The sequence below is a fragment of the Taudactylus pleione genome, unplaced genomic scaffold (assembly GCF_031769625.1).
Source record: "Taudactylus pleione unplaced genomic scaffold, aTauple2 ptg000142l, whole genome shotgun sequence".
Classification (NCBI taxonomy): domain Eukaryota; kingdom Metazoa; phylum Chordata; class Amphibia; order Anura; family Myobatrachidae; genus Taudactylus; species Taudactylus pleione.
Window position 1 is genome coordinate 4,065,795 of NW_028284544.1, and position 21,014 is coordinate 4,086,808.

Genomic DNA, 21,014 nt, shown 5'->3' on the forward strand with positions numbered 1-21,014 from the left:
CAGTAGTTCTTGTTCAAGAATGATTAGTCAGACTCTAAATAGTTGTCTTGAAAGAGAAATTAAAGGTTGGAATTTTAGCGAAACCTGTAATAAATGTGAAAGGGAACATCCTTGTAATAGAGAAGGTGAGTAATGAGAGAGGAGGATAGGAGCATGTTAGGGGATCAGTAACAAATGAGTAACGTTAGCTGAGGACACAGGTGTAGGCTGCTTTATACTGTATGATAAAGAATACAGTATAAAGCAGGTTTTATATCACCCAGGCAATGCTTTGAAAGGACAATATTGATCAGCACTTAACAGCATAGTGAGGAAATTGACTCTACAGGAGATGTTGCATTCAGGAGGAATTGTAGAGCTGACAGCTGGGGTATACTGTGTATGAGGACCACTGAGGACAGTGTTACTGTAGGTTATACATGACCCATGGGAAAATGTATCAAACCTAAAAAAAACAAGTGGAGGCGTTACCCATAGCAAGCAAATAGATGCTAGCTATCATTTTATAGAATGTACTAGATAAATGATTGCTGGAATTTGATTGGTTGCTATGGATAACATATCCACTTGTCCTCTTTAGAAGGTTTGATAAATCTTCCCTAAAATATCTTGGTTGAAAGCTGCGAGGTCAGTGATACTCTGTCAGCCCCTATATGTGAGTAAAAAAGGATAGGGCATATTTAAGTGATGACCCCCTAACAAGGTCCTTGAGTAGTAGTAGTTATTTTTAGAGTTCTTACATTATATATACAGTAAATGCTACAGCTGTGAGACTATTCATTAAATCTCATATTTGCACTGGTCACAAACTTACTGTACTAGTCAAGGCCATAACTAAAGCTTGGTAGACACCTATACAATCCTTGACCCGATCACCTGCTATCAGGTGATCCTGCCGTGATTGTATAGGTGTGTATTCAGTACCATTGCAGGAGCGTTAGCCAATTAATGGCTTATAACGCTCCTGCAAGGGTCGGGATCGGGAGGCTGCATCTCATTTGCTGTTTAATATTTCTTGGCCCGACCTCCCGATCCCATAGAAGCCCATACACACTGAGCTATATCTAGCACAGTGTATACGGGGCTGCAGGCAGCTGATAGAGGGTCACGTTGGGGACACACTGCTTGGCTGATCGGAAGAGCTTAACCCGTTTATCCATGTACTGAAAAGGTGTGTACTCAGCTTATGGGTGTGTGAGTGGTGCCGTCACACAGAGCGCAGAGCCCTGTGGGTAGCACTGCTAATCAACCACGGTCCCTGCATCTGGCTTAGCAGGGTGCCTGGAATGGCAGCCAAAATTACTGCTGCTTGGCCATCCGGTGTGTTCTGAGGACGCTTCAAATGTGCACACTGCAGCTCATACAGCTCCCTGGAGCATAACATAACATGTGCTGATAGCACTAATCCCCCTAACGCCTGTTCATCAAACATGTCCCCCTGTACATCACCATTCAAGGCTTTGATGCCCTTCACCATTGCTATTGCACAGTGTTGTGGTGAATAACTGGCTTTCAATACCAGTAGCCATGGAAACAATGAGTTGACTGCATTGTTTGTTTCTATGGTCACAGATGTTGGTAAGGAAGGTCAGGTACTGTCAAATGGCAGCATTAGAATGTTTCTGAATTTCCAGCAGCTCACTTTAGTTCTCTCAAGAGATAAGCCACTTGGTTGTAGTACCCAGCTTATTAATTGATCATTAGATAAATATCATTTTAAGTGGAGTTACTTTTTAGAGAATCTTGACAACAGATAAAGTGAGCTGGAAGTACTGTTAGGAGCTTGCTGTATAATGGAAGAAACGTGGATAGTCTTGTCTCATTCTAAATACTTGGAATATGAGCAAAGTATCTTAGATGCATTAGGCCCCGCCCCCTCATAACTTAAATGCCGCGATTCGCTGTTTATATGGGGCAGAGCTTGCTGTGTTCCCTCCGCCCCACTGCAACCAGTGTAGGGGGTCAATCAGTCTGTCAGGGGGGGTCTCTAGGTACTTAGAACCCCCCCTGCGTGCGCTAGTGGGACCCAGCGATGACTAACGGCGGGGCAATCCAATAAGCAGCTGGCGCTGCTGACAGAGCCCTCGGACAGTGGTGCTAGATGCTGATTAGTTTGCACCACCGTTAGTCATCAAAAAGTAAGGGGGCAGGATTTGGTGGAAGCTGATTGGCTGTTGCTGCCGTAATTCAGGCCAGCTCAGACGGAGGGTGGGAGGAGCGGCTATTGGTCGGCACATGGCACTGTTACTTAGGAGGTAGGACTGGGGTATCCAACCCATCAGCCAGTCCAGCAGGAAGTGCCCGAGTGGCCTACGATGTGATTATACTCCCTGGCTGCAGGTGGCACCGCTGGGCGTTGCCCCCCCTAGACCGGCGCCCCTGGTGAGTGCCATCCTGGCCAAGGGGTAGATACACCCCTGCTTCAATGTTGATTGACAGGAAGTGCCATTTGTGGGTGGTGACAGGGGGATGGTTGGCAGAACGGAGGCGTGCCTGTGCGTTCGCACACCGTTACAGAGGCGTGCATAATCTCAGTGGCGCCGCATGCAGCCGGGCGCCTCTCTGCGTGCAGGAATCTCTGAAGTCCTGCGGCAGGGTCAGGTCTACTCTTAGCTGACACACAGCTTCAATGGCACTCGATGTTCCCAATGTTTACGCTGTCAATCATGGCATGGGTGGGCGGCTTTATGTTTTGCTGGCTGTCTGCTTCTTGTGTTGCAGTCTCCGTGTGTATGCATTGATTAGCATATTCTCGAAGCGGCTGGGTGTGTGTGTCTGCTAGCATGAGTTCCTTGGTGAATCAGGCCCACAAGCTTATAATTGGTCTGGAGTGGATAGTGAAAAGTATATGAGGATGAAGAACAAAGGCTTATTTTGGTGAGACACTGCAATATGAGTTGACACTAATTTACTAACATGGGAGTTCTAAGTGATGTTGCCCATAGCAACCAATCAAATTCCAGGTATTATCTTCTAGAAGGTGCTAGATAAATGAGAAGAAGAATTTGATTGGTTGCTATGGGCAACATCACTTCTTAAATAGAACTCCCATTTTAGTAAATTTACCCCTAAATGACCACGTCTGTTGCCCCACACCTGGATTGAATATGGCTATAAAATTATGCAAATTAATGCAATCGCAGCGCTATACCAAGACACCCACCACTGTATAAAGCTGCCCACTTCCCATTACATGCATCCGCAAGTCAGCAAAAGCATCGGTAACATTGGACCCATACGCACAGGGAATCAGTATGATTTACCGCTGTCCGCATGGCCGGCGGTACGAATCCCGACAGCGGAAGCCCAGCAGTGAAGATCTCGACAGGTGAGTATTTTTTCTATTTACTAACCTAACCTCCCCCATAACCCTAACCCGCCCTTAGGGGTGCCTAACCCTAACCTCCCCCCCAAGTGCCTAACCCTAACCCCCATCTAAGTGCCTAAACCTAACCCCCCCTTCTCGGCAGCCTAACCCTAACCCTCCCGGGGGGTGCCTAGCCCTAACCTCCCCCCGGGTGTGCCTAACCCTAACCCCCCCTTCCCCTAGACTAACTCTAACCTCCCTTGGGGAAGCCTAACCCTAAGTTCCCCCCAGGAGCCCCTCACCTAACCCTCCCCCCGCGCCCAGCTTACCTTCGATTGGTAAGCCAGGTGTCAGGCTCCCAGTGTAGACCTTATGACAGTTGTTGGGATTTCGACACCTGTCATTAGATGCTTGCCGGGATTAGACAGTCAGGATGCCTGGCTGCATACCACGCACAGTTGTGGTTGAGCTGACCCATCTAGACTTCTGGCTGCGTTTGCCATCGCAGGAGTTTAATTATGCACACCCCTGTAATGGCGTTCAAACGCACTGGCACGCCTGTGTACCATCGACCAACCCCCCTCTCCATCCCAAAATGGTGCTTCCTGTCAATCACTCTGTGATGGCTCTGCATATCCGCTGCGTTCGCTTTTGCGATCACAGAGGCCGGTTCGTGCACGCGCGGTGCGGTGCACATGCATGCGTAGAATGCAAACCTCAGCCGGGTGCGTGCATACGCAGACTTGCGATCCAATCTGAATGAGGCCCTGAGTACAAAGAACCATCATCGGCACAGATCAGTTGATAATTAGCCTTCTCAGTAACCCTATGGTTATGCAGAATGGAATGGGTATGAAATACCGCCGGCTGCAGCCCGACATGAGCAGAGTTCGAAGCAGCGGAAGCCCGACAGAGCTGGAAATCCCGATCGTGGATAGGTGAGTATCTACTAACTTAACCTAACCCCCCTAACCCTAACCCTCCTTAGGGGTGCCTAACCCTAACTTCCCCCCCAAGTGCCTAACCCTAATCCCCCCTCTAAGTGCCTAACCCTAACCACCCCCTTCCCCGCTGCCTAAACCTGTCCCCCGGGGGGGTGCCTAACCCTAAGTCCCCCCCGGGGGTGCCTAACCCTAACCGTCCCTCCCCCTAGCTTAACCCTAACCCTCCCGGGGGGGTGCCTAACCCTAAGTCCCCCCCGGGAGCCCTAAACCTAACCCTCCCCCCCGCGGCTGTCCGCTCGCGGTGCCCGGCCTCACTACGATCGGGATGCCGGGCGCCGGTCTCCCGGCATCGGGGAAATGCGGGCGTCTACATCTAGACGCCCGGCATTTCACCCTTGCTGGGATATGACAGTCGGGAAGCCGGCTGCCGGTATTTAGGCAGTCGGCTTCCCGATTGCATACCTGCAGAATGGCTGCAGGAATTAAAACACCAGAGTAATTTTTACAATGGCAGTCACAGACAGAGACCCACCCAGAAAAACCGTCACGACACGCCTGTGTTTGAGTCGCCACCCCCCTGTTGCCGCCCACAAATGGTCCCTGCTTGTCAATTACTTTGTGTATAAATCCTCACTGTGAGTGACATTGGTAATGAAACCTGATGCATGACAGTGAGACTCAAACACATGCACAGACCACATATAATCGCTCGACTGCATAAACATCGCCATTGCCTTAATCTCTGATGGGACTATGGGCCTGATTGGGGTACTCTGATGGGACTATGGGCCTGGTGGGGTACTGCGCACGCGCGCTGCATGCCGCACACATGCGCAAGACCCGGAGCGAGAGAGAAATTCTCTCGCTCCGGGACTCACTACAATAGGGGCGGCTGTCGATGTTGATCGACAGCTCGCCACGTTTTGTAGGCGGGGAGGGGGGTGGCTACACAAACGGAGGCGTTCCCGAAGGAACACACAAAGGATAAAACCTCACCAGGCGCTAGCGTGACTCAAGATTCTATGTGGTATAATTAACAATATCTGATACTTGAAGATTGGTTGCTGCTGCTAAGCTTAAAGAGCTGGATCTTATGTAAATGGCAAAACAGAAAAAATCAGAAAGAAGAAGGGCAAACCAAAATTAGTATCATCATTTTAAAATAAAAAAGTATGAAAATAAAATTGAGATTGATAGAACATAAAAAGTTTCATCTGATCCCAATGAACAACGGTATCATGAATAATGGACACAATGATAAGATACAAAAATTCAACTCAATAAAAGCTGTATATAATAATATGAGCAATTGCCTACATACATGGCAAATACTTTTTAGGGGTGTGCACCGGCCACTTTTCGTGTTTTGTGTTTTGGTTTTGGATCTGGATCTTTCTTCGTGTTTTGGATCTGGATTGGTTTTGCCAAAACCACCCTTCCGTGTTTTGGGTTCTGGGTTTTCTGTTTAGGATCTGTATTTTTTTTTTAAAAAGCATAAAAACAGCTAAAATCACAGAATGTGTTGGTTTTCTGCTCCTATGCTATTATTAAACTCAATAACATTAATTTCCACTCATTTCCAGTCTATTCTGAACACCTCACACCTCACAATAGTGTTTTTATGTCCAAAAGGCTATGCTAAGCGACACGAGTGGGCGGCACAAACACGTGGCCCATCTTGGAGTGGCACTGCAGTGGCAGACAGGATGACAGTTTGAAAAACTAGGCCCCAAACAGTACATATTGCAAAGAAAAAAAAGAGGTGCAAGATGGAATTGTCCTTGGGCCCTCCCACCCACTCTTATGTTGTATAAACAGGACATGCACACTTTAACAAACCAATCATTTCAGCGCCATGGTCTGCCACACGACTGTGGCTGAAATGATTGGTTCGTTTGGGCCCCCACAAAACAAGCTGGCAATTAATCTGTCCCTGCACAAACTGGCTCTACGGAGGCAAGATGTTGTCCTCATCCTCCTCATCCACCGATTCCTCACCCTCTTCAGTGTTGTGTTCATCCTCATCCTCACAGACTATTAACTCGTCCCCACTGGAATCCACCACCACTGGTCCCTCTGTACATTCTGGAGGCTGGTCTCCCTGGGAGAGTTGGTAATGAATTTTTATGAACATCATCTTCTCCACATTTTGTGGAAGCAACCTCCTACGCCTTTCGCTGACAAGGTTCCCAGCTGCACTCTTTTGGAGTACACACTGGAGGGGGGGCAACTCAGGTAAAATAGAGCCAGTTTGTACAGGGGCCTCCAAATTGCCTCTTTTTCCTGCCAGTACAGGTACGGACTGTCTGACATGCCTATTTGGATGCTGTCACCGATGTAATCCTCCACCATTCTGTCAATGGTGACAGTATCATATGCAGTGACAGTAGACATGTCAGAAACTGTTGCCAGGTCCTTCATTCCGGACCAGATGTCCAAACTTGGTCCTGCCTGGCCTGCATCACCGCCAGAGGGTTGCTTAGGATACCTAAGTTTTTTCCTGGCAGCCCCAGTTGCGGGAGAAAATGAAGAAGGAGCTGTTGACATGTCAAGTTCCGCTTCAGCTGACAGTGTTTTCACCAGCAGGTCTTTGCACCTCTGCAGGCTTGTGTCGGCAGAAAGAGAGACACCACATAGGCTTTAAACCTAGGATCGAGCACGGTGGCCAAAATGTAGTGGTCTGATTTCAACAGATTGACCACCCTGGAATCCTGGCAAAGCGAATGAAGGGCTTCATCCACAAGTCCCACATGCTGAGCGGAATCGCTCCGTCTTAGCTCCTCCTTCACTTTCTCCAGCTGCTTCTGCAAAAGCCTGATGAGGGGAATGACCTGACTCAAGCTGGCAGTGTCTGAACTGACTTCACGTGTGGCAAGTTCGAAGGGCTGGAGAACCTTGCACAACACGGAAATCATTCTCCACTGCACTTGAGTCAGGTGCATGCCCCCTCCTTTGCCTATGATAGGTGGATGTATAGGCTTGAATGGCTTTTTGCTGCTCCTCCATCCTCTGAAGCATATAGAGGGTTGAGTTCCACCACATCACAACCTCTTGCTTCAGGTGATGGCGGGGCAGGTTCAAGAGTGTTTGCTAGCGCTCCAGTCTTCGGCACGCAGTCGCTGAATGGCGAAAGTGGCCAGAAATTTTTCGGGCCACCCAAAACGTCTCCTGCACGCCCCTGTCGCTTTTCAGAAAATTCTGCACCACCAAGTTTATTGTGTGAGCAAAACATGGGACGTGCTGGAATTTGCCCAGATGTAATGCCCGCACAATATTGGTGGCGTTGTCAGATATCACAAATCCCCAGGAGAGTCTAAGTGGGGTAAGCCACTGGGCAATGATTTCCCTCAGTTTCTCTAAGAGGTTGTCGGCGGTGTGCCTCTTACTGAAACCGGTGATACACAGCGTAGCCTGCCTTGGAACGAGCTGGCTTTTCTGAGATGCTGCTACTGGTGACGCTGCTGTTGTTGCTGCATAAGGTGATACATCTACCCAGTGGGCTGTCACAGTCATATAGTCTTTTGTCTGCCCTGTTCCACTTGTCCACATGTCCGTGGTTAAGTGGACATTGGGTACAACCCCATTTTTCAGGACACTGAGGACACTTTTTCTGACGTTTCTGTACAGTCTCGGTATCGCCTGCCTAGTGAAGTGGAATCTAGACGGGATTTGGAACCGGGGACACACTACCTCCATCAATTGTCTAAATCCCACTGCACTAATGGCAGATACCGGACGCACGTCTAACACTAACATAGCAGTCAAGGCCTCAGTTATACGTTTTGCTTCAGGATGACTGCTGTCGTGCTTCATCCTCCTCGCTAAGGACTGTTGGAGGGTCAATTGTTTAGTAAAAGTAGTGGTGTTCCTACTTCCTCTCTGGGATGATGAATGACTCCCAGCAGCAACAACAGCAGCAGCGGCAGCAGGAGGCGTAGCAATGCAGGATCCTCCGGAGGAATCCCGGATAGGAGAGTCAGTCATGCCAGTGACATGGACTGCAGGACTACTTCCGATCCTGACTAAGGAGGAAATTGACGAGGCGTGAGTTCACGGTGTGGTTTGCAGGCGCTTGGATACAACAGGACAACGGGATTTAGGTGTTACGGTCTTAGCCAAAGTTTCTGAACTTGACAGTAACTTTTTATGAACGCGCTGCAGGTGCCGTATAAGGGAGGATGTTCATAGGTGATTAACATCCCTACCCCTACTTATTTCACCTTTACATATGGTACATATGGCAAGACAGTTGTTGTCCGGATTTGGATAGAAATATTGCCAGACCAAAGAGGTGGAATGTTTGGTCTTCTGCCCAGGCATGACCGTGATGGGCTTTTTCATCCCACGGACAACAACTGTCTCCCCCGGAGCCTGATTTAAACAAACCACATCACCATCAGAATCCTCCTCGCCAACTTCCTCAGCGCCAGTTACACCAGTATCCTCATCCTGTTGTACTTCAACAGTGACATCTTCAATTTGCATATCAGCAAGTGGACTGTGGGTGCTCCTTTCAGCACTTGCAGGGGGCGTGCAAATGGTGGAAAGAGCCACCTCTTCCCGTCCAGTGCTGGGAAGGTCAGGCATCGCAACCGCCACCACACTTGGACTCTCCTTGGGGATTTGAGATATCTTCTTAGAATGCACAGTTCTTCGCTGTGCTTTTGCCAGCTTAACTCGTTTGATTTTTTTTAGTGGGAGGAGGGCTTCCATTGTCATGTGAAGCTGAACCACTAGTCATGAACATAGGGAAAGACCTTAGCCGTTCCTTGCCACTCCGTGTCGTAAATGGCATATTGGCAAGTTTACGTTTCTCTTCAGATGATTTAAATGTTTTTTTCAAGGTCATTTTCCTGAACTTTGTCATTTGGGATTGTATGTGCCCTCTACTATGACATTGGGCATCGGCCTTGGCAGACGATGTTGATGGCATGTTATCGTCTATGTCATGACTAGTGGCAGCAGCTTCAGCACTAAGAGGAAGTAGTTCTTGATCTTTCCCTATTTTATTTTTATTGGAGAAAGTTTGGTCCTCCATTTATGTTATATTGATATATATGTGCGGCTAAGGCGCACACAAACACAGAAAATAATTTTTTATTTTTGTTGGAGACTAGTGCACTTTGTGGGTTACACCACCCTTTAAGAAATGAGCCAGCCGGCCCTTTACTTATGGGACACAGGCGCACGCTTGGCGCTGCTCCTTTGTTGATGCACGTGCAGCAACAGCCCACACAATTCACAAAGACAGAAAAAAAAGAAGAATTTTTTATTCTTTGTGGAGCGCACTTTGGGGGTTACACCACCTTTTAACAGACAGACGAACGCTTGGCGCTGCTGCTTTGAGGATGCACGTACAGTGCAGACAATTCACAAACACAGAAGAAAATGTTTTATTTTTGTTGGAGTGCACTTTGGGGGTTACACCACCCTTTAACAGACAGACGCACGCTTGGCGCTGCTCCTTTGTTGATGCACGTGCAGCCACAGTGCACACAATTCACAAACACAGAAAATATTTTAATATTTTGTTTGGAGTGCACTTTGGGGGTTACAGCACCCTTTAATGGTCAAGCCAGCCGGCCCTTTACTTATGACACAGGCGCACGCTTGGCACTACTTTGTTGATGCACGTGCGGCTACTGCGCATACAATTCACAAACACAAAATAATATATATTTTATTTTGTATGGAGTGCACTTTGGGGGTTACAGCACCCTTTAACGGTCAAGCCAGCCAGCCCTTTACCTATGACACAGGCGCACGCTTGGCTCTACTTTGTTGATGCACGTGCGGCTACTGCGCACACAATTCACAAACACAAAAAAATATATTTTTTTATTTTATTTGGAGTGCCCTTTGGGGGTTACAGCACCCTTTAATGGACAAGCCACCCGGCCCTTTACTTATGGGACACAGGTGCACGCTTGGCGCTGCTCCTTTGTTGATGCACGTGCAGCCACAGTGCACACAATTCACAAACACAGAAAATATTTTTTTATTTTGTTTGAAGTGCACTTTGTGGGTTACAGCACCCTTTAACGGTCAAGCCAGCCGGCCCTTTACTTATGACACAGGCGCACGCTTGGCACTACTTTGTTGATGCACGTGCGGCTACTGCATACACAATTCACAAACACAAAAAAATATATATTTTTATTTTGTTTGGAGTGCCCTTTGGGGGTTATAGCACCCTTTAACAGACAAGCCAGCCGGCACTCTACTTATGGGACACAGGCGCACGCTTGGCGCTGCTCCGATGCACGTGCAGCCACAGTGCACACAATTCACAAACATAGAAAATATTTTTTTATTTTGTTTGAAGTGCACTTTGGGGGTTACAGCACCCTTTAACGGTCAAGCCAGCTGGCCCTTTACTTATGACACAGGCGCACGCTTGGCCCTACTTTGTTGATGCACGTGCAGCTACTGCGCACACAATTCACAAACACAGAAAAAATATTTATTTTTTTTGCACTTGGGAGGAGCACCCCTGATGGACAGAGCACCCCCTGGACAACACTACAGCACCCCTTTAGGACTGGGACACTGCACAGGACTTTGGAGTGGACACAGCCCCTATGGACATCTGACTGCACAACACAGTCCAGCCAGCCCCTATGGACTTTGGAGGAGTGGACAACAGCAGCACAGCACAACACAGCCAGTCCCTATGGACTTTGGAGGAGTGGACACAGCCCCTATGGAGAACAGCAGCACAGTACAACACAGCCAGCCCCTATGGACTTTGGAGGAGTGGACACAGCCCCTATGGACAACAGCAGCACAGCACAACACAGCCAGCCCCAGTGGACTTTGGAGGAGTGGACACAGCCCCTATGGACAACAGCAGCACAGCACAACACAGCCAGCCCCTATGGACTTTGAAGGAGTGGACACAGCCCCTATGGACAACAGCAGCACAGCACAGCACAATGCTACACTACACTACACAGCCCAGCCAGCCCTAACTCCCACCCTCCCTCTTCACTGTCCACAGCCGAGTGAGAAAATGGCTCCGACGCGGGTACCTTATATAGAATCCAAAACCCGCGAGACCCGGAAGGCGGGATGATGACGTTTTACCTCGATTTCAGATCCGAGTCAGGCGGGAAAAGTCGAGACTGACTCAAATCGGCCTCGGATCAGGGGGGCTCGGGGGAGTTCGGATTTCAGAAATCCGAACCCGCTCACCCCTACTTTCTATCTCCCATTAAAATAAACAATTTACAACCAATTAATAAAAGAAAATTTGCAGTGTTCAGTGTGCCCTTTGTAAATGGCTATGATCCACTGCATACAAGGGCTTGTTCGTGGCTGAGAAACGCGTCAAGCTCCACCTCCCTTTTTTTATTTATTTTGTTTGGAGTGCACTTTTGGGGTTACAGCACCCTTTAACGGACAAGCCAGCCGGCCCTTTACTTATGGGACACAGGCGCACGCTTGGCGCTGCTCCTTTGTTGATGCACGTGCAGCCACAGTGCACACAATTCACAAACACAGAAAATATTTTTTTATTTTGTTTGGAGTGCACTTTGGGGGTTACAGCACCCTTTAACGGTCAAGCCAGCCGGCCCTTTACTTATGACACAGGTGCACGCTTGGCACTACTTTATTGATGCACATGCGGCTACTGCGCACACAATTCACAAGCACAAAAAAATATATTTTTTTATTTTGTTTGGAGTGCACTTTGGGGGTTACAGCACCCTTTAACGGTCAAGCCAGCCGGCCCTTTACCTATGACACAGGTGCACGCTTGGCGCTACTTTGTTGATGCACGTGCGGCTACTGCGCACACAATTCACAAACACAAAAAAATATATTTTTTTATTTTGTTTGGAGTGCCCTTTGGGGGTTACAGCACCCTTTAATGGACAAGCCAGCCGGCCCTTTACCTATGACACAGGTGCACGCTTGGCGCTACTTTGTTGATGCACGTGCGGCTACTGCGCACACAATTCACAAACACAAAAAAATATATTTTTTTATTTTGTTTGGAGTGCCCTTTGGGGGTTACAGCACCCTTTAACGGTCAAGCTAGCCGCCCCTTTACTTATGACACAGGCGCACACTTGGCACTACTTTGTTGATGCACGTGCGGCTACTGCGCACACAATTAACAAACACAGAAAAAATATTTATTTTTTTTGCACTTGGCGGGAGCACTCCTGATGGACAGAGCACCCCCTGGACAACACTACAGCACCCCTTTAGGACTGGGACACTGCACAGGAGTTTGGAGTGGACACAGCCCCTATGGACAACTGACTGCACAACACAGTCCAGCCAGCCCCTATGGACTTTGGAGGAATGGACACAGCCCCTGTGTACAACAGAAGCACAGCACAACACAGCCAGCCCCAATGGACTTTGGAGGAGTGGACACAGCCCCTATGGACAACAGCAGCACAGCACAACACAGCCAGCCCCTATGGACTTTGGAGCAGTGGACACAGCCCCTATGGACAACAGCAGCACAGCACAACACTACACTACACTACACAGCCCAGCCAGCCCTAACTCCCACCCTCCCTCTTCACAGTCCACAGCCGAGTGAGAAAATGGCGCCGACGCGGGTACCTTATATAGAATCCAAAACCTGCGAGACCCGGAAGGCGGGATGATGACGTTTTACCTCGATTTCAGATCCGAGTCAGGCGGGAAACGTCGAGCCTGACTCGGATCGGCCTCGGATCGGGGGGGGCTCGGGGGAGTTCGGATTTCAGAAATCTGAACCCGCTCACCCCTTCTTTCTATCTCCTATTAAAATAAGCAATTTACAACCAATTAATAAAAGAAAATTTGCAGTGTTCAGTGTGCCCTTTGTAAATGGCTATGATCCACTGCGTACAAGGGCTTGTTCGTGGCTGAGAAACGCGTCAAGCTCCACCTCCCTTCGGCTGTTTAACACTGAGGACGTTACCTGATATCAGCTCTCTTCTAGCAGAGTGGGCAACAGCCTTCCGGACCGCATTGGCGCGGTGTTTCTACGGCTCACACTGTCCACTAGCAGCCGAACTCCCCTGGATTGATTATCCGCAGCACTATAGACCTCCGGAGGTCCCAGCTTGTGGTAGCGGTAAGCAGCACTCACCAAACATTACCTGGCTCCACTGTCATTGACGGTCTGTTCCACAGTGCAGTGGATCATAGCCATTTACAAAGGGCACACTGAACACTGCTATTAGCCGGCATATTTTTTACATCATATTTACTAAGCTGTCAGTTTGCACTCTAATGGTGCATACACACGATCAGATTTTTTCTTCAGATATGGACGATAACGATTTAAAAATCGTTCAGTCGTTCATATCTGATGAAAAATCGTTCATATCTGACATGCCTGAACGATGGACGATCAACGATGCGCGTTCCCGTTTGTCAGATAACGATATCTGACATCTGATGGGTTTGCAGTCAGACTTGGACGATTCCATTCATTTTAATGCAGTTAAAAATCGTTCAATCATTCAAATCGTTCAAATCGTTCAAAACTTTGTTCAAATCGTCCAAATCGTTCAAATCGTTTAATCGTTCAGTCGTTCATCTGACAAATCTGACAAGTCTGACAAATCTGACCGTGTGTACGCTCCATTATGGTGCATACACACTGTCAGATTTTTCCTTCAGATATGAACGATAACGATTTAAAAATCGTTCAGTCGTTCATATCTGAAGGAAAATCTGACATATCTGACATGCCTGAACGATGGACGATTTACAATGCGCGTTCCCGTTTGTCAGATAACGATATCTGACATCTGATGTGTTTGCAGTCAGACTTGGACGATTCCATTCATTTTAATGCAGTCAAAAATCGTTAAATCGTTCAAAACTTTGGTAAAATCGTTCAAATTGTTCAATCGTTCAATCGTTCATCTGACAAATCTGACAAGTCTGACAAATCTGACCGTGTGTATGCTCCATAAAGGTGAACTAAACTTTACCACAATATATTCACCTGTACCAGCGTTTAATAAATGATCACTCCCTGACAGCTAGCTGCAGAATGACAGATTTTGAAACAATGTGGCTGTTGCCAGTGGATTGAGACATCGCAGGTGTTTTTATCAAATTGTGTCTGCATCTTGTTACAATATAGTGCTGCAGGACTTTATCAAAGAAAAAATAAACTGCACAACTCACTTATTATGAGAAGTTCCCTTAAATTAACTTATTGTGTGCACACATAATATATTTTTTTCAACAAGGGATTTTTACCACTCTAGTAACTGGAAGATTTCCTCATAAAAAGATTTAGGTATTGTGGCAGATTTTCTTTTATTAATTGGTTCTAAATTGTTTATTTTAATGGGAGATAGAAAGTATTTACCATGTATGTAGGCAATTGCTCATATTATCATATACAGCTTTTATTGAATGAATTTTTTGTATCTTATCATTGTGTCCATTATTCATGATACCGTTGTTCATTGGGATCAGCTGAAACTTTTTATGTTCTATCAATCACAATTTTATTTTCATACTTTTTTATTTTAAAATGATGATACTAATTTTGGTTTGCGTTCCTGAAGGAACGCCCGAAGGAACGCCTTCGGGAACGCAAACCAAAATTAGTATCGTTAGAGCAGGAAGCTCTCTGGGGCTTGCGACGGATGAGACCCTACCACAAGGGTCTTGTCACAAGCCACGATGGTCGCGATGGTCGTGACAATCACAAACCATCACCTGGCCGCTCGCTAAAGCTGTGAGTGGTCACCCACAGCTTAGCGAGTGGCCAGGAGGCCGCAACAAAAAAACCCCCCAAAATGCCCTGATTCATAGCGAGCGCTCTTCAAGAGCGTCCGGCTCTGAATCAGGCACTGTGTGCTAAGCCTTGGAGAGAGATAAAGTGGATGGAGATAAAGTATCAACCAATCAGCTCCTAACTGTTATTTTTCAAACTCAGCCTATAAAGTGGCAGTTAGCTGATTGGTTGGTACTTTATCTCCATCCACTTTGTCTCTCTCCAAGACTTAGGGGTCTATTTAAGCTTTGTTAGGAGATAAAGTGAACGGTGATAAGGTGCCAGCCAATCAGCTCCTAACTGCCATGTCACAGGCTGTGTTTGAAAAATGACAATTAGGAGCTGATTTGCTGGTACCTTATCTCCGTTCACTTTATCTGCTATCAAAGCTTAGTAAATAGATCCCTCAGTACGTAGACCCCTGAATCAGGCACACTGTTTGGTATAGCCTCATAACTGTGGCCCTGATTCAGAGCCGGACGCTCTGACAGAGCGCTCGCTCTGAATCAGGGCATCTTTTTTTTTTATGGACCGGCCTCCTGGCCGCTCGCATTGCTATGTGTTGCCACCCACAGTTAATGCAAGCGGCCAGGATGATGGACCATCGCGACCATCGGGCTTGCGACGAGACCCTTGTGGTAGGGTCTCGTGGCCTCAAACCCCAGAGAGCTTTCGGCTCAAACAGAGCCAAAAGCTCTCCCACTGACATCACTTGTGATGTCAGTGGGGCCACCCCCAAACGTTTTCATGGGAACGCCTCCATCTGGGCAGCAACCCCCCCGGCCCGCCGACCAAAGGGGGCGTGCTGTCACTCAACATCGACAGCATGCCCCCTTTGGTGCGAGACCCGGAGCAACGGATTGCCTGTCGCTATCCGGGTCTCGCGCATGCACACGACGGAGCCGGCTTCATCGTGCGCATGCACTCTGGGCCACCATCGACCTGGTTGCGGGCGCTCAGCGCTTGCGACCGGGTCTGAATCAGGCCCTATGTCCGCTAGTTCTCTCCAATCTGCCCAACTCCTCTGGCAGACAGATGCAACGTAGGCATCACACACTAGCATTTACCCTGACAATTTTCATTTTTCATGGTCTTAAATGAGCCTTCACTTGTCCCAAATGTGAGCAAGGTACACTACATGCATTACTTACCATAATGCTCCTTACCTGTTGCTCTCTCTAATGGAAATAGGTAAGATGGGAAGACAATTTACATTCATTATTATAAGTGGGAAAGATCACATTAGGCAGAAACAACCGTTTGAAACACACTTCCCATTGTATAACTGAAGTACTGTAGAGTTAAGGTGCATACACACACAACGATTTTTTAAACGATTATTGATAACGATATCGTTTATCGTTCAATCGTTGAAAAAATCGTTCACTTTCTGAGTTAAAAAGATGAACAATTATCGTTCATGCGCGTTCACGTTTGTAGTTTGTAGTTCAGTAAGGGAATATGCAAAAATCGTTTGTAGATTGTAGTTCAGTCAGACTGACCAAGTCAACGATTTTCAGTAAGGGAATATGCAAAAATCGTTTGTAGTTCAAAAAAATCGTTCATTACATTTAGTAAATGAACGATTTTAGTAAACGATTTTCATTCATTTTTCTCTTGAAAAAAGTGAACGAAAATCGTTTACTAAAATCGTTCATTAACTAAATCTTTGTATGTTTATGGAGCTTTTTAGTCAGGTTTTTATTAGATCTCAGTACGGGACAGTTTTCTTTAAATGTTCTTTTTTTACATCTTTCAGCATTTCACAATGTTGTTTGGTGCTAGGAAAAAGTTGGTCAAGGTTAATGGTTAATAATCGTTCATAAAATAGTTTTGTGTGTATGCACTTTAAGAGATAGGTCTTAGTAGATTCCTCTAAACTGTCCCCTTAGGAGACTTTGTACATGACCCCATTACTATTCATCATCAGTGTGTTCCATATTCTAAGAAATATAGGGCCTCATTTATCAACTGGTTTTATCACTCAAAACGAGAGTGTATGATAAATGGTGCTCCAGCCAATCAGCTCCCAACTGTCATTTTTCAAAAAGATGACAGTTGGGAGCAGATTGGCTGGAGCACCAGCATCATACACAGCGAGTTTTATCACTTGTTTTGAGTGAGAAAAATCGTTGATAAATGAGGCCGATAGTGCTTGATTCACAGGTGTTCGCTGTTGCAGCCACAACTGTGTTTACACCGCAGTGCGACTGTGTCTTTATGCTAATGCCGCAGTCAATGGGATTTGTACAGAGGTCTCCATTAGCTTTGCGTATTGAGATGTACCATCGGACGCACATTGGCCACACCATCGAACATTGCACCAGCCCTACTGAGGCGCAGAATGTCCATCTGAACATGGCCGCCGGAATAAATGCAAATGCAGAAATAGATGCAGTCGCTGACTGTGACACACCCACATCTGACTAGCCATCCTCTCCAGGAATGCCCACTGAAATTGCCTCTCTCTGCATCCCCGGTGGAAACCCTCAGAACACATGCACAGTCTGACTCGGACACATGCACAGACTGAAAAAAATCATCCGCTTCCAACTGACATCGACAGGCTTCTGAATCAGACCCATAATATTCTACCAATAATTGATTGTTAAGGTATTTGTTACGCTAACAGAGTATGTAATACCTCAGACATACGGAGCCAGCGATTACAGTAAGCCATTAGATGCGGGCTAAGTGTTTTTGTTTTTTTTTTCCGGATGTGGGCACCATTCCACAATTCTGGGGGCTGTCTTCTGGGCAACTGGAAACTCTCACTGTATTTGCCTATTGTGATGGCTTACATTACACTATGGTTACACTATGAAGACTAATGGTACCGTCTAGGTAGACACACTGAGTTGGCTCCATGTAGAGCTAATATCACCATATCATTTACTAGTTAGCAAAAACGCATTTGCCTCTTCAAATTAACACATTTTTTTTATATGAAGCACTAATATGTGTTCTCATTTTGTGTTTCATTACAGTATTGATAAAAAATAGTTTATAAAGAAGTTTGCAGAGATCTTACAATTACATTTTGCTGCATGACGTTCAAATGTCCTATATATTAAAAGGATTGCAATAACATGTCTAACAAGTCTTTTTTCCTCAACTTTTTTTGTAGAGTACTATTTCAAGACATGGAAAGTTCACCATCCAAACCATGCTCAACCAAGAAAAGAGTCAAGATACATCCCAACACTGTGACGGTTAAATACATGTCCCATTACCCTCAACCAGGAGATGAGGACACCAGTGAAGACAATGGTGGTTTTATGGAGGAGAACCCCAAAAAAAGATTATTAGGGGACACCAAACAGAAGGGAAGAACCTTGTTTGGGACAATGGATGCCCGGCCAAAGCAGACGGGGGATCCCGATAATGATCTTGCCCAGCAGTTACAAAGTTTTGCAGACAGCACTGTCTTTCAATCTCGGAAAATATGGGCTGTATTGTTTGCGTCAGCAATGGCCCATGGGTGTGTAGCACTTATCACCAGATTGGTTTCTGATCGCTCCAAAGTGCCCTCACTGGAGTTAATATTTATCCGCTCTGTTATGCAAGTTTTGTCTGTGATAATGGTTTGTTACTATAATGAGGCTCCATTTGGGCCACCTGGGTATAGACTACGGTTATTCTTCTATGGAGTATGCAATGTTATTTCGATTACATGTGCCTACACATCCTTCTCTATTGTTCCTCCAAGCAATGGAACCATCATGTGGAGAGCAACCACTACTGTCTTCAGTGCTATACTGGCCTTCTTGTTGCTAGATGAACACATGGCATACATTGACTTAATTACTGTTGTTTGCAGTGTATTTGGTGCATGTTTGGTCATGATTCCAAATATCATTAATGAAGAGAACTCTTTCCTTGGTGTCTGGAAGGAAGCTTTTGGTTACACTATGACAGTGATGGCTGGACTTACCACGGCACTCTCCATGATAGTCTATAGGTCTATCAAAGAGAAGGTCAGCATGTGGACTGCGCTATTTACCTTTGGGTGGACTGGAAGTGTTTGGGGAGCCTGTACTATGTTTATCCTTCAAGAACCAATTATCCCCCTGGATGGAGAAACCTGGGGCTACCTCCTTGCAATCTGCTTGTGTTCTACTGTAGCATTCCTCGGTGTTTATTATGCTCTATATAAGTTCCACCCAGCCTTGGTTAGCACAGTGCAGCACCTGGAGATTGTAGTCGCTATGATCCTGCAACTTCTTGTGTTACGTATGTTTCCCAGTGTTTATGACATAATAGGCGGGGCAGTAATCATCATCAGTGTGTTTGCATTGGCTGGTTACAAATTCTACTTAGGAAGATTAGGACGACAAGATTATCAAGAAATACTGGATTCTCCCATTAAATGAGGGCTGAAGTCTCTATGTTGATTGTATTGTGTCTGTAACAGTGTTGCCTTCCACACATTTAAAATTTGAGGTGACTAAACCCAAGATTCCATTCCAAAGCTTGGAAACAAGTTCACTAAAAAAGAAAAACCTATATTTCCAAATACATTTTACATTATTTATTTTTTTGTTTTACATGCAAACCTAGTAATCAAATATAATTATATAATTATATTATTATATAATTATGTTATATAATTATAATTAGAACCACCCTGAATCTTGCTGGTTACAAAAAGCCACATTTTGGCTGAATTAATGGGCAGATTCATTTATTTACTAGCTGATAAGATTATTAGGAAAACCTTATGATTTATTTTTCTGATACCTTATGGTTGGAATACAGTATTTACACTTACAGCTTTTTCACTGTTCTCCTAAATATGAACATATCGTGACTGCAGTGTTATTGATAGGAGCTTGCCAAGGTCTTGTGTAGTGAGAGTGGATCTGTGAATGACACAACTAGTGTATTTTCAATTCACTTTAGAAAATTTTCTATTTTTTGGCGACAAGCAAGTTAAAAGAAAACTGCTTTATTAAGCTATTTATTTCCACCAAAAGGCAGCAGAAGAATATATAACAGAGATTTTCAAATGATCAAGAATTATATGAATTTAAATGTCTTTCTAATGTATAAAATTTTACTTTAACTATTTTTGCAATATTATTTTAGTCATATCTAAAAAACATGTTATTGGTGTAATATCTTTCTGGTTTCACTGCAATGATGAAATGTTTAAATTTTCTTTTTTTTAAGAAAGTAGGTACTTTATAAGTTGTTGGACCAATGTTACAATTTGCATGCTTTCTTAAGTGCCAAAATATCCCTTTTTTACAATTGAAAATTGTTATTTGTAAATGATATTGCCAGATGTGATGCAGGTTGAAGACGACTCAGGTGGTTTCATCTTCCTAACTGCCAGACAAAAATCGTTGTTACAGTATAAAGTATGTGCTGGAAATCCTCATATGCACACATACTACTTGGTCTCCATGATCTGTTTCACACAAATCAAGGTGCATGCCTCGTTCCTGCTTTGAGGAGCACCCTTGCAAATGAAAAGTATCCCACAACGTGCATAAAGACGGAAAAATCTGTAGGGAATTAACTGAGCAAAAAAATCACAATAAAATGTTGCCTAAAAGTTCAACTTCTTACCCATTTAGAACCACCCCATTAAAATTAATAAAGTTTTCTGTTTTTCTCTTAAATACTATTCAGTTTACCCTTATTTATGACAAGATAGTAATGAGAATAGGAAATTGGGAATGTGTTTATTATCCCTAAGATCACCACAATATACTAATGGAGATAAAACAAAACAAATAAAAAACACCACATTACACACTAATGCACATTAGACAATATGTGTACCCAATGATGTGACAGACGTCCCTCACCCGCCAACGGGCCAACTTATGGGGCGGCCGATACACAACAGATGACCCGGTGCCCGGCCGCCCGATATGTCGGCCCCTGCTGCATCCCACTACATGGGGTTGTCAGCTGCATTGTCAGGTTGAGCTGCATGTAGGGACGACCTGACAATGCGGCTGATGACCAAATAGTCCGCCAATAGTTGGTACACACTAGACGA

At 45.6% G+C, this 21,014-nt stretch overlaps 1 protein-coding gene across 1 annotated transcript in view; it reads left to right on the forward strand.

Annotated features, from left to right (window-relative positions):
* SLC35G2 (solute carrier family 35 member G2) overlaps positions 1-20,107 on the forward strand; it is a 39,603-nt gene extending 19,496 nt beyond the window's left edge. The window contains exon 2 of the mRNA XM_088473863.1: positions 18,129-20,107. Within this exon, the coding sequence (XP_088329989.1) occupies positions 18,145-19,374 (1,230 nt within the window). The 5' untranslated portion in view covers positions 18,129-18,144 and the 3' untranslated portion in view covers positions 19,375-20,107. The remainder of the gene's footprint in view (positions 1-18,128) is intronic.
* The last annotated feature ends 907 nt before the right edge of the window (positions 20,108-21,014 follow it).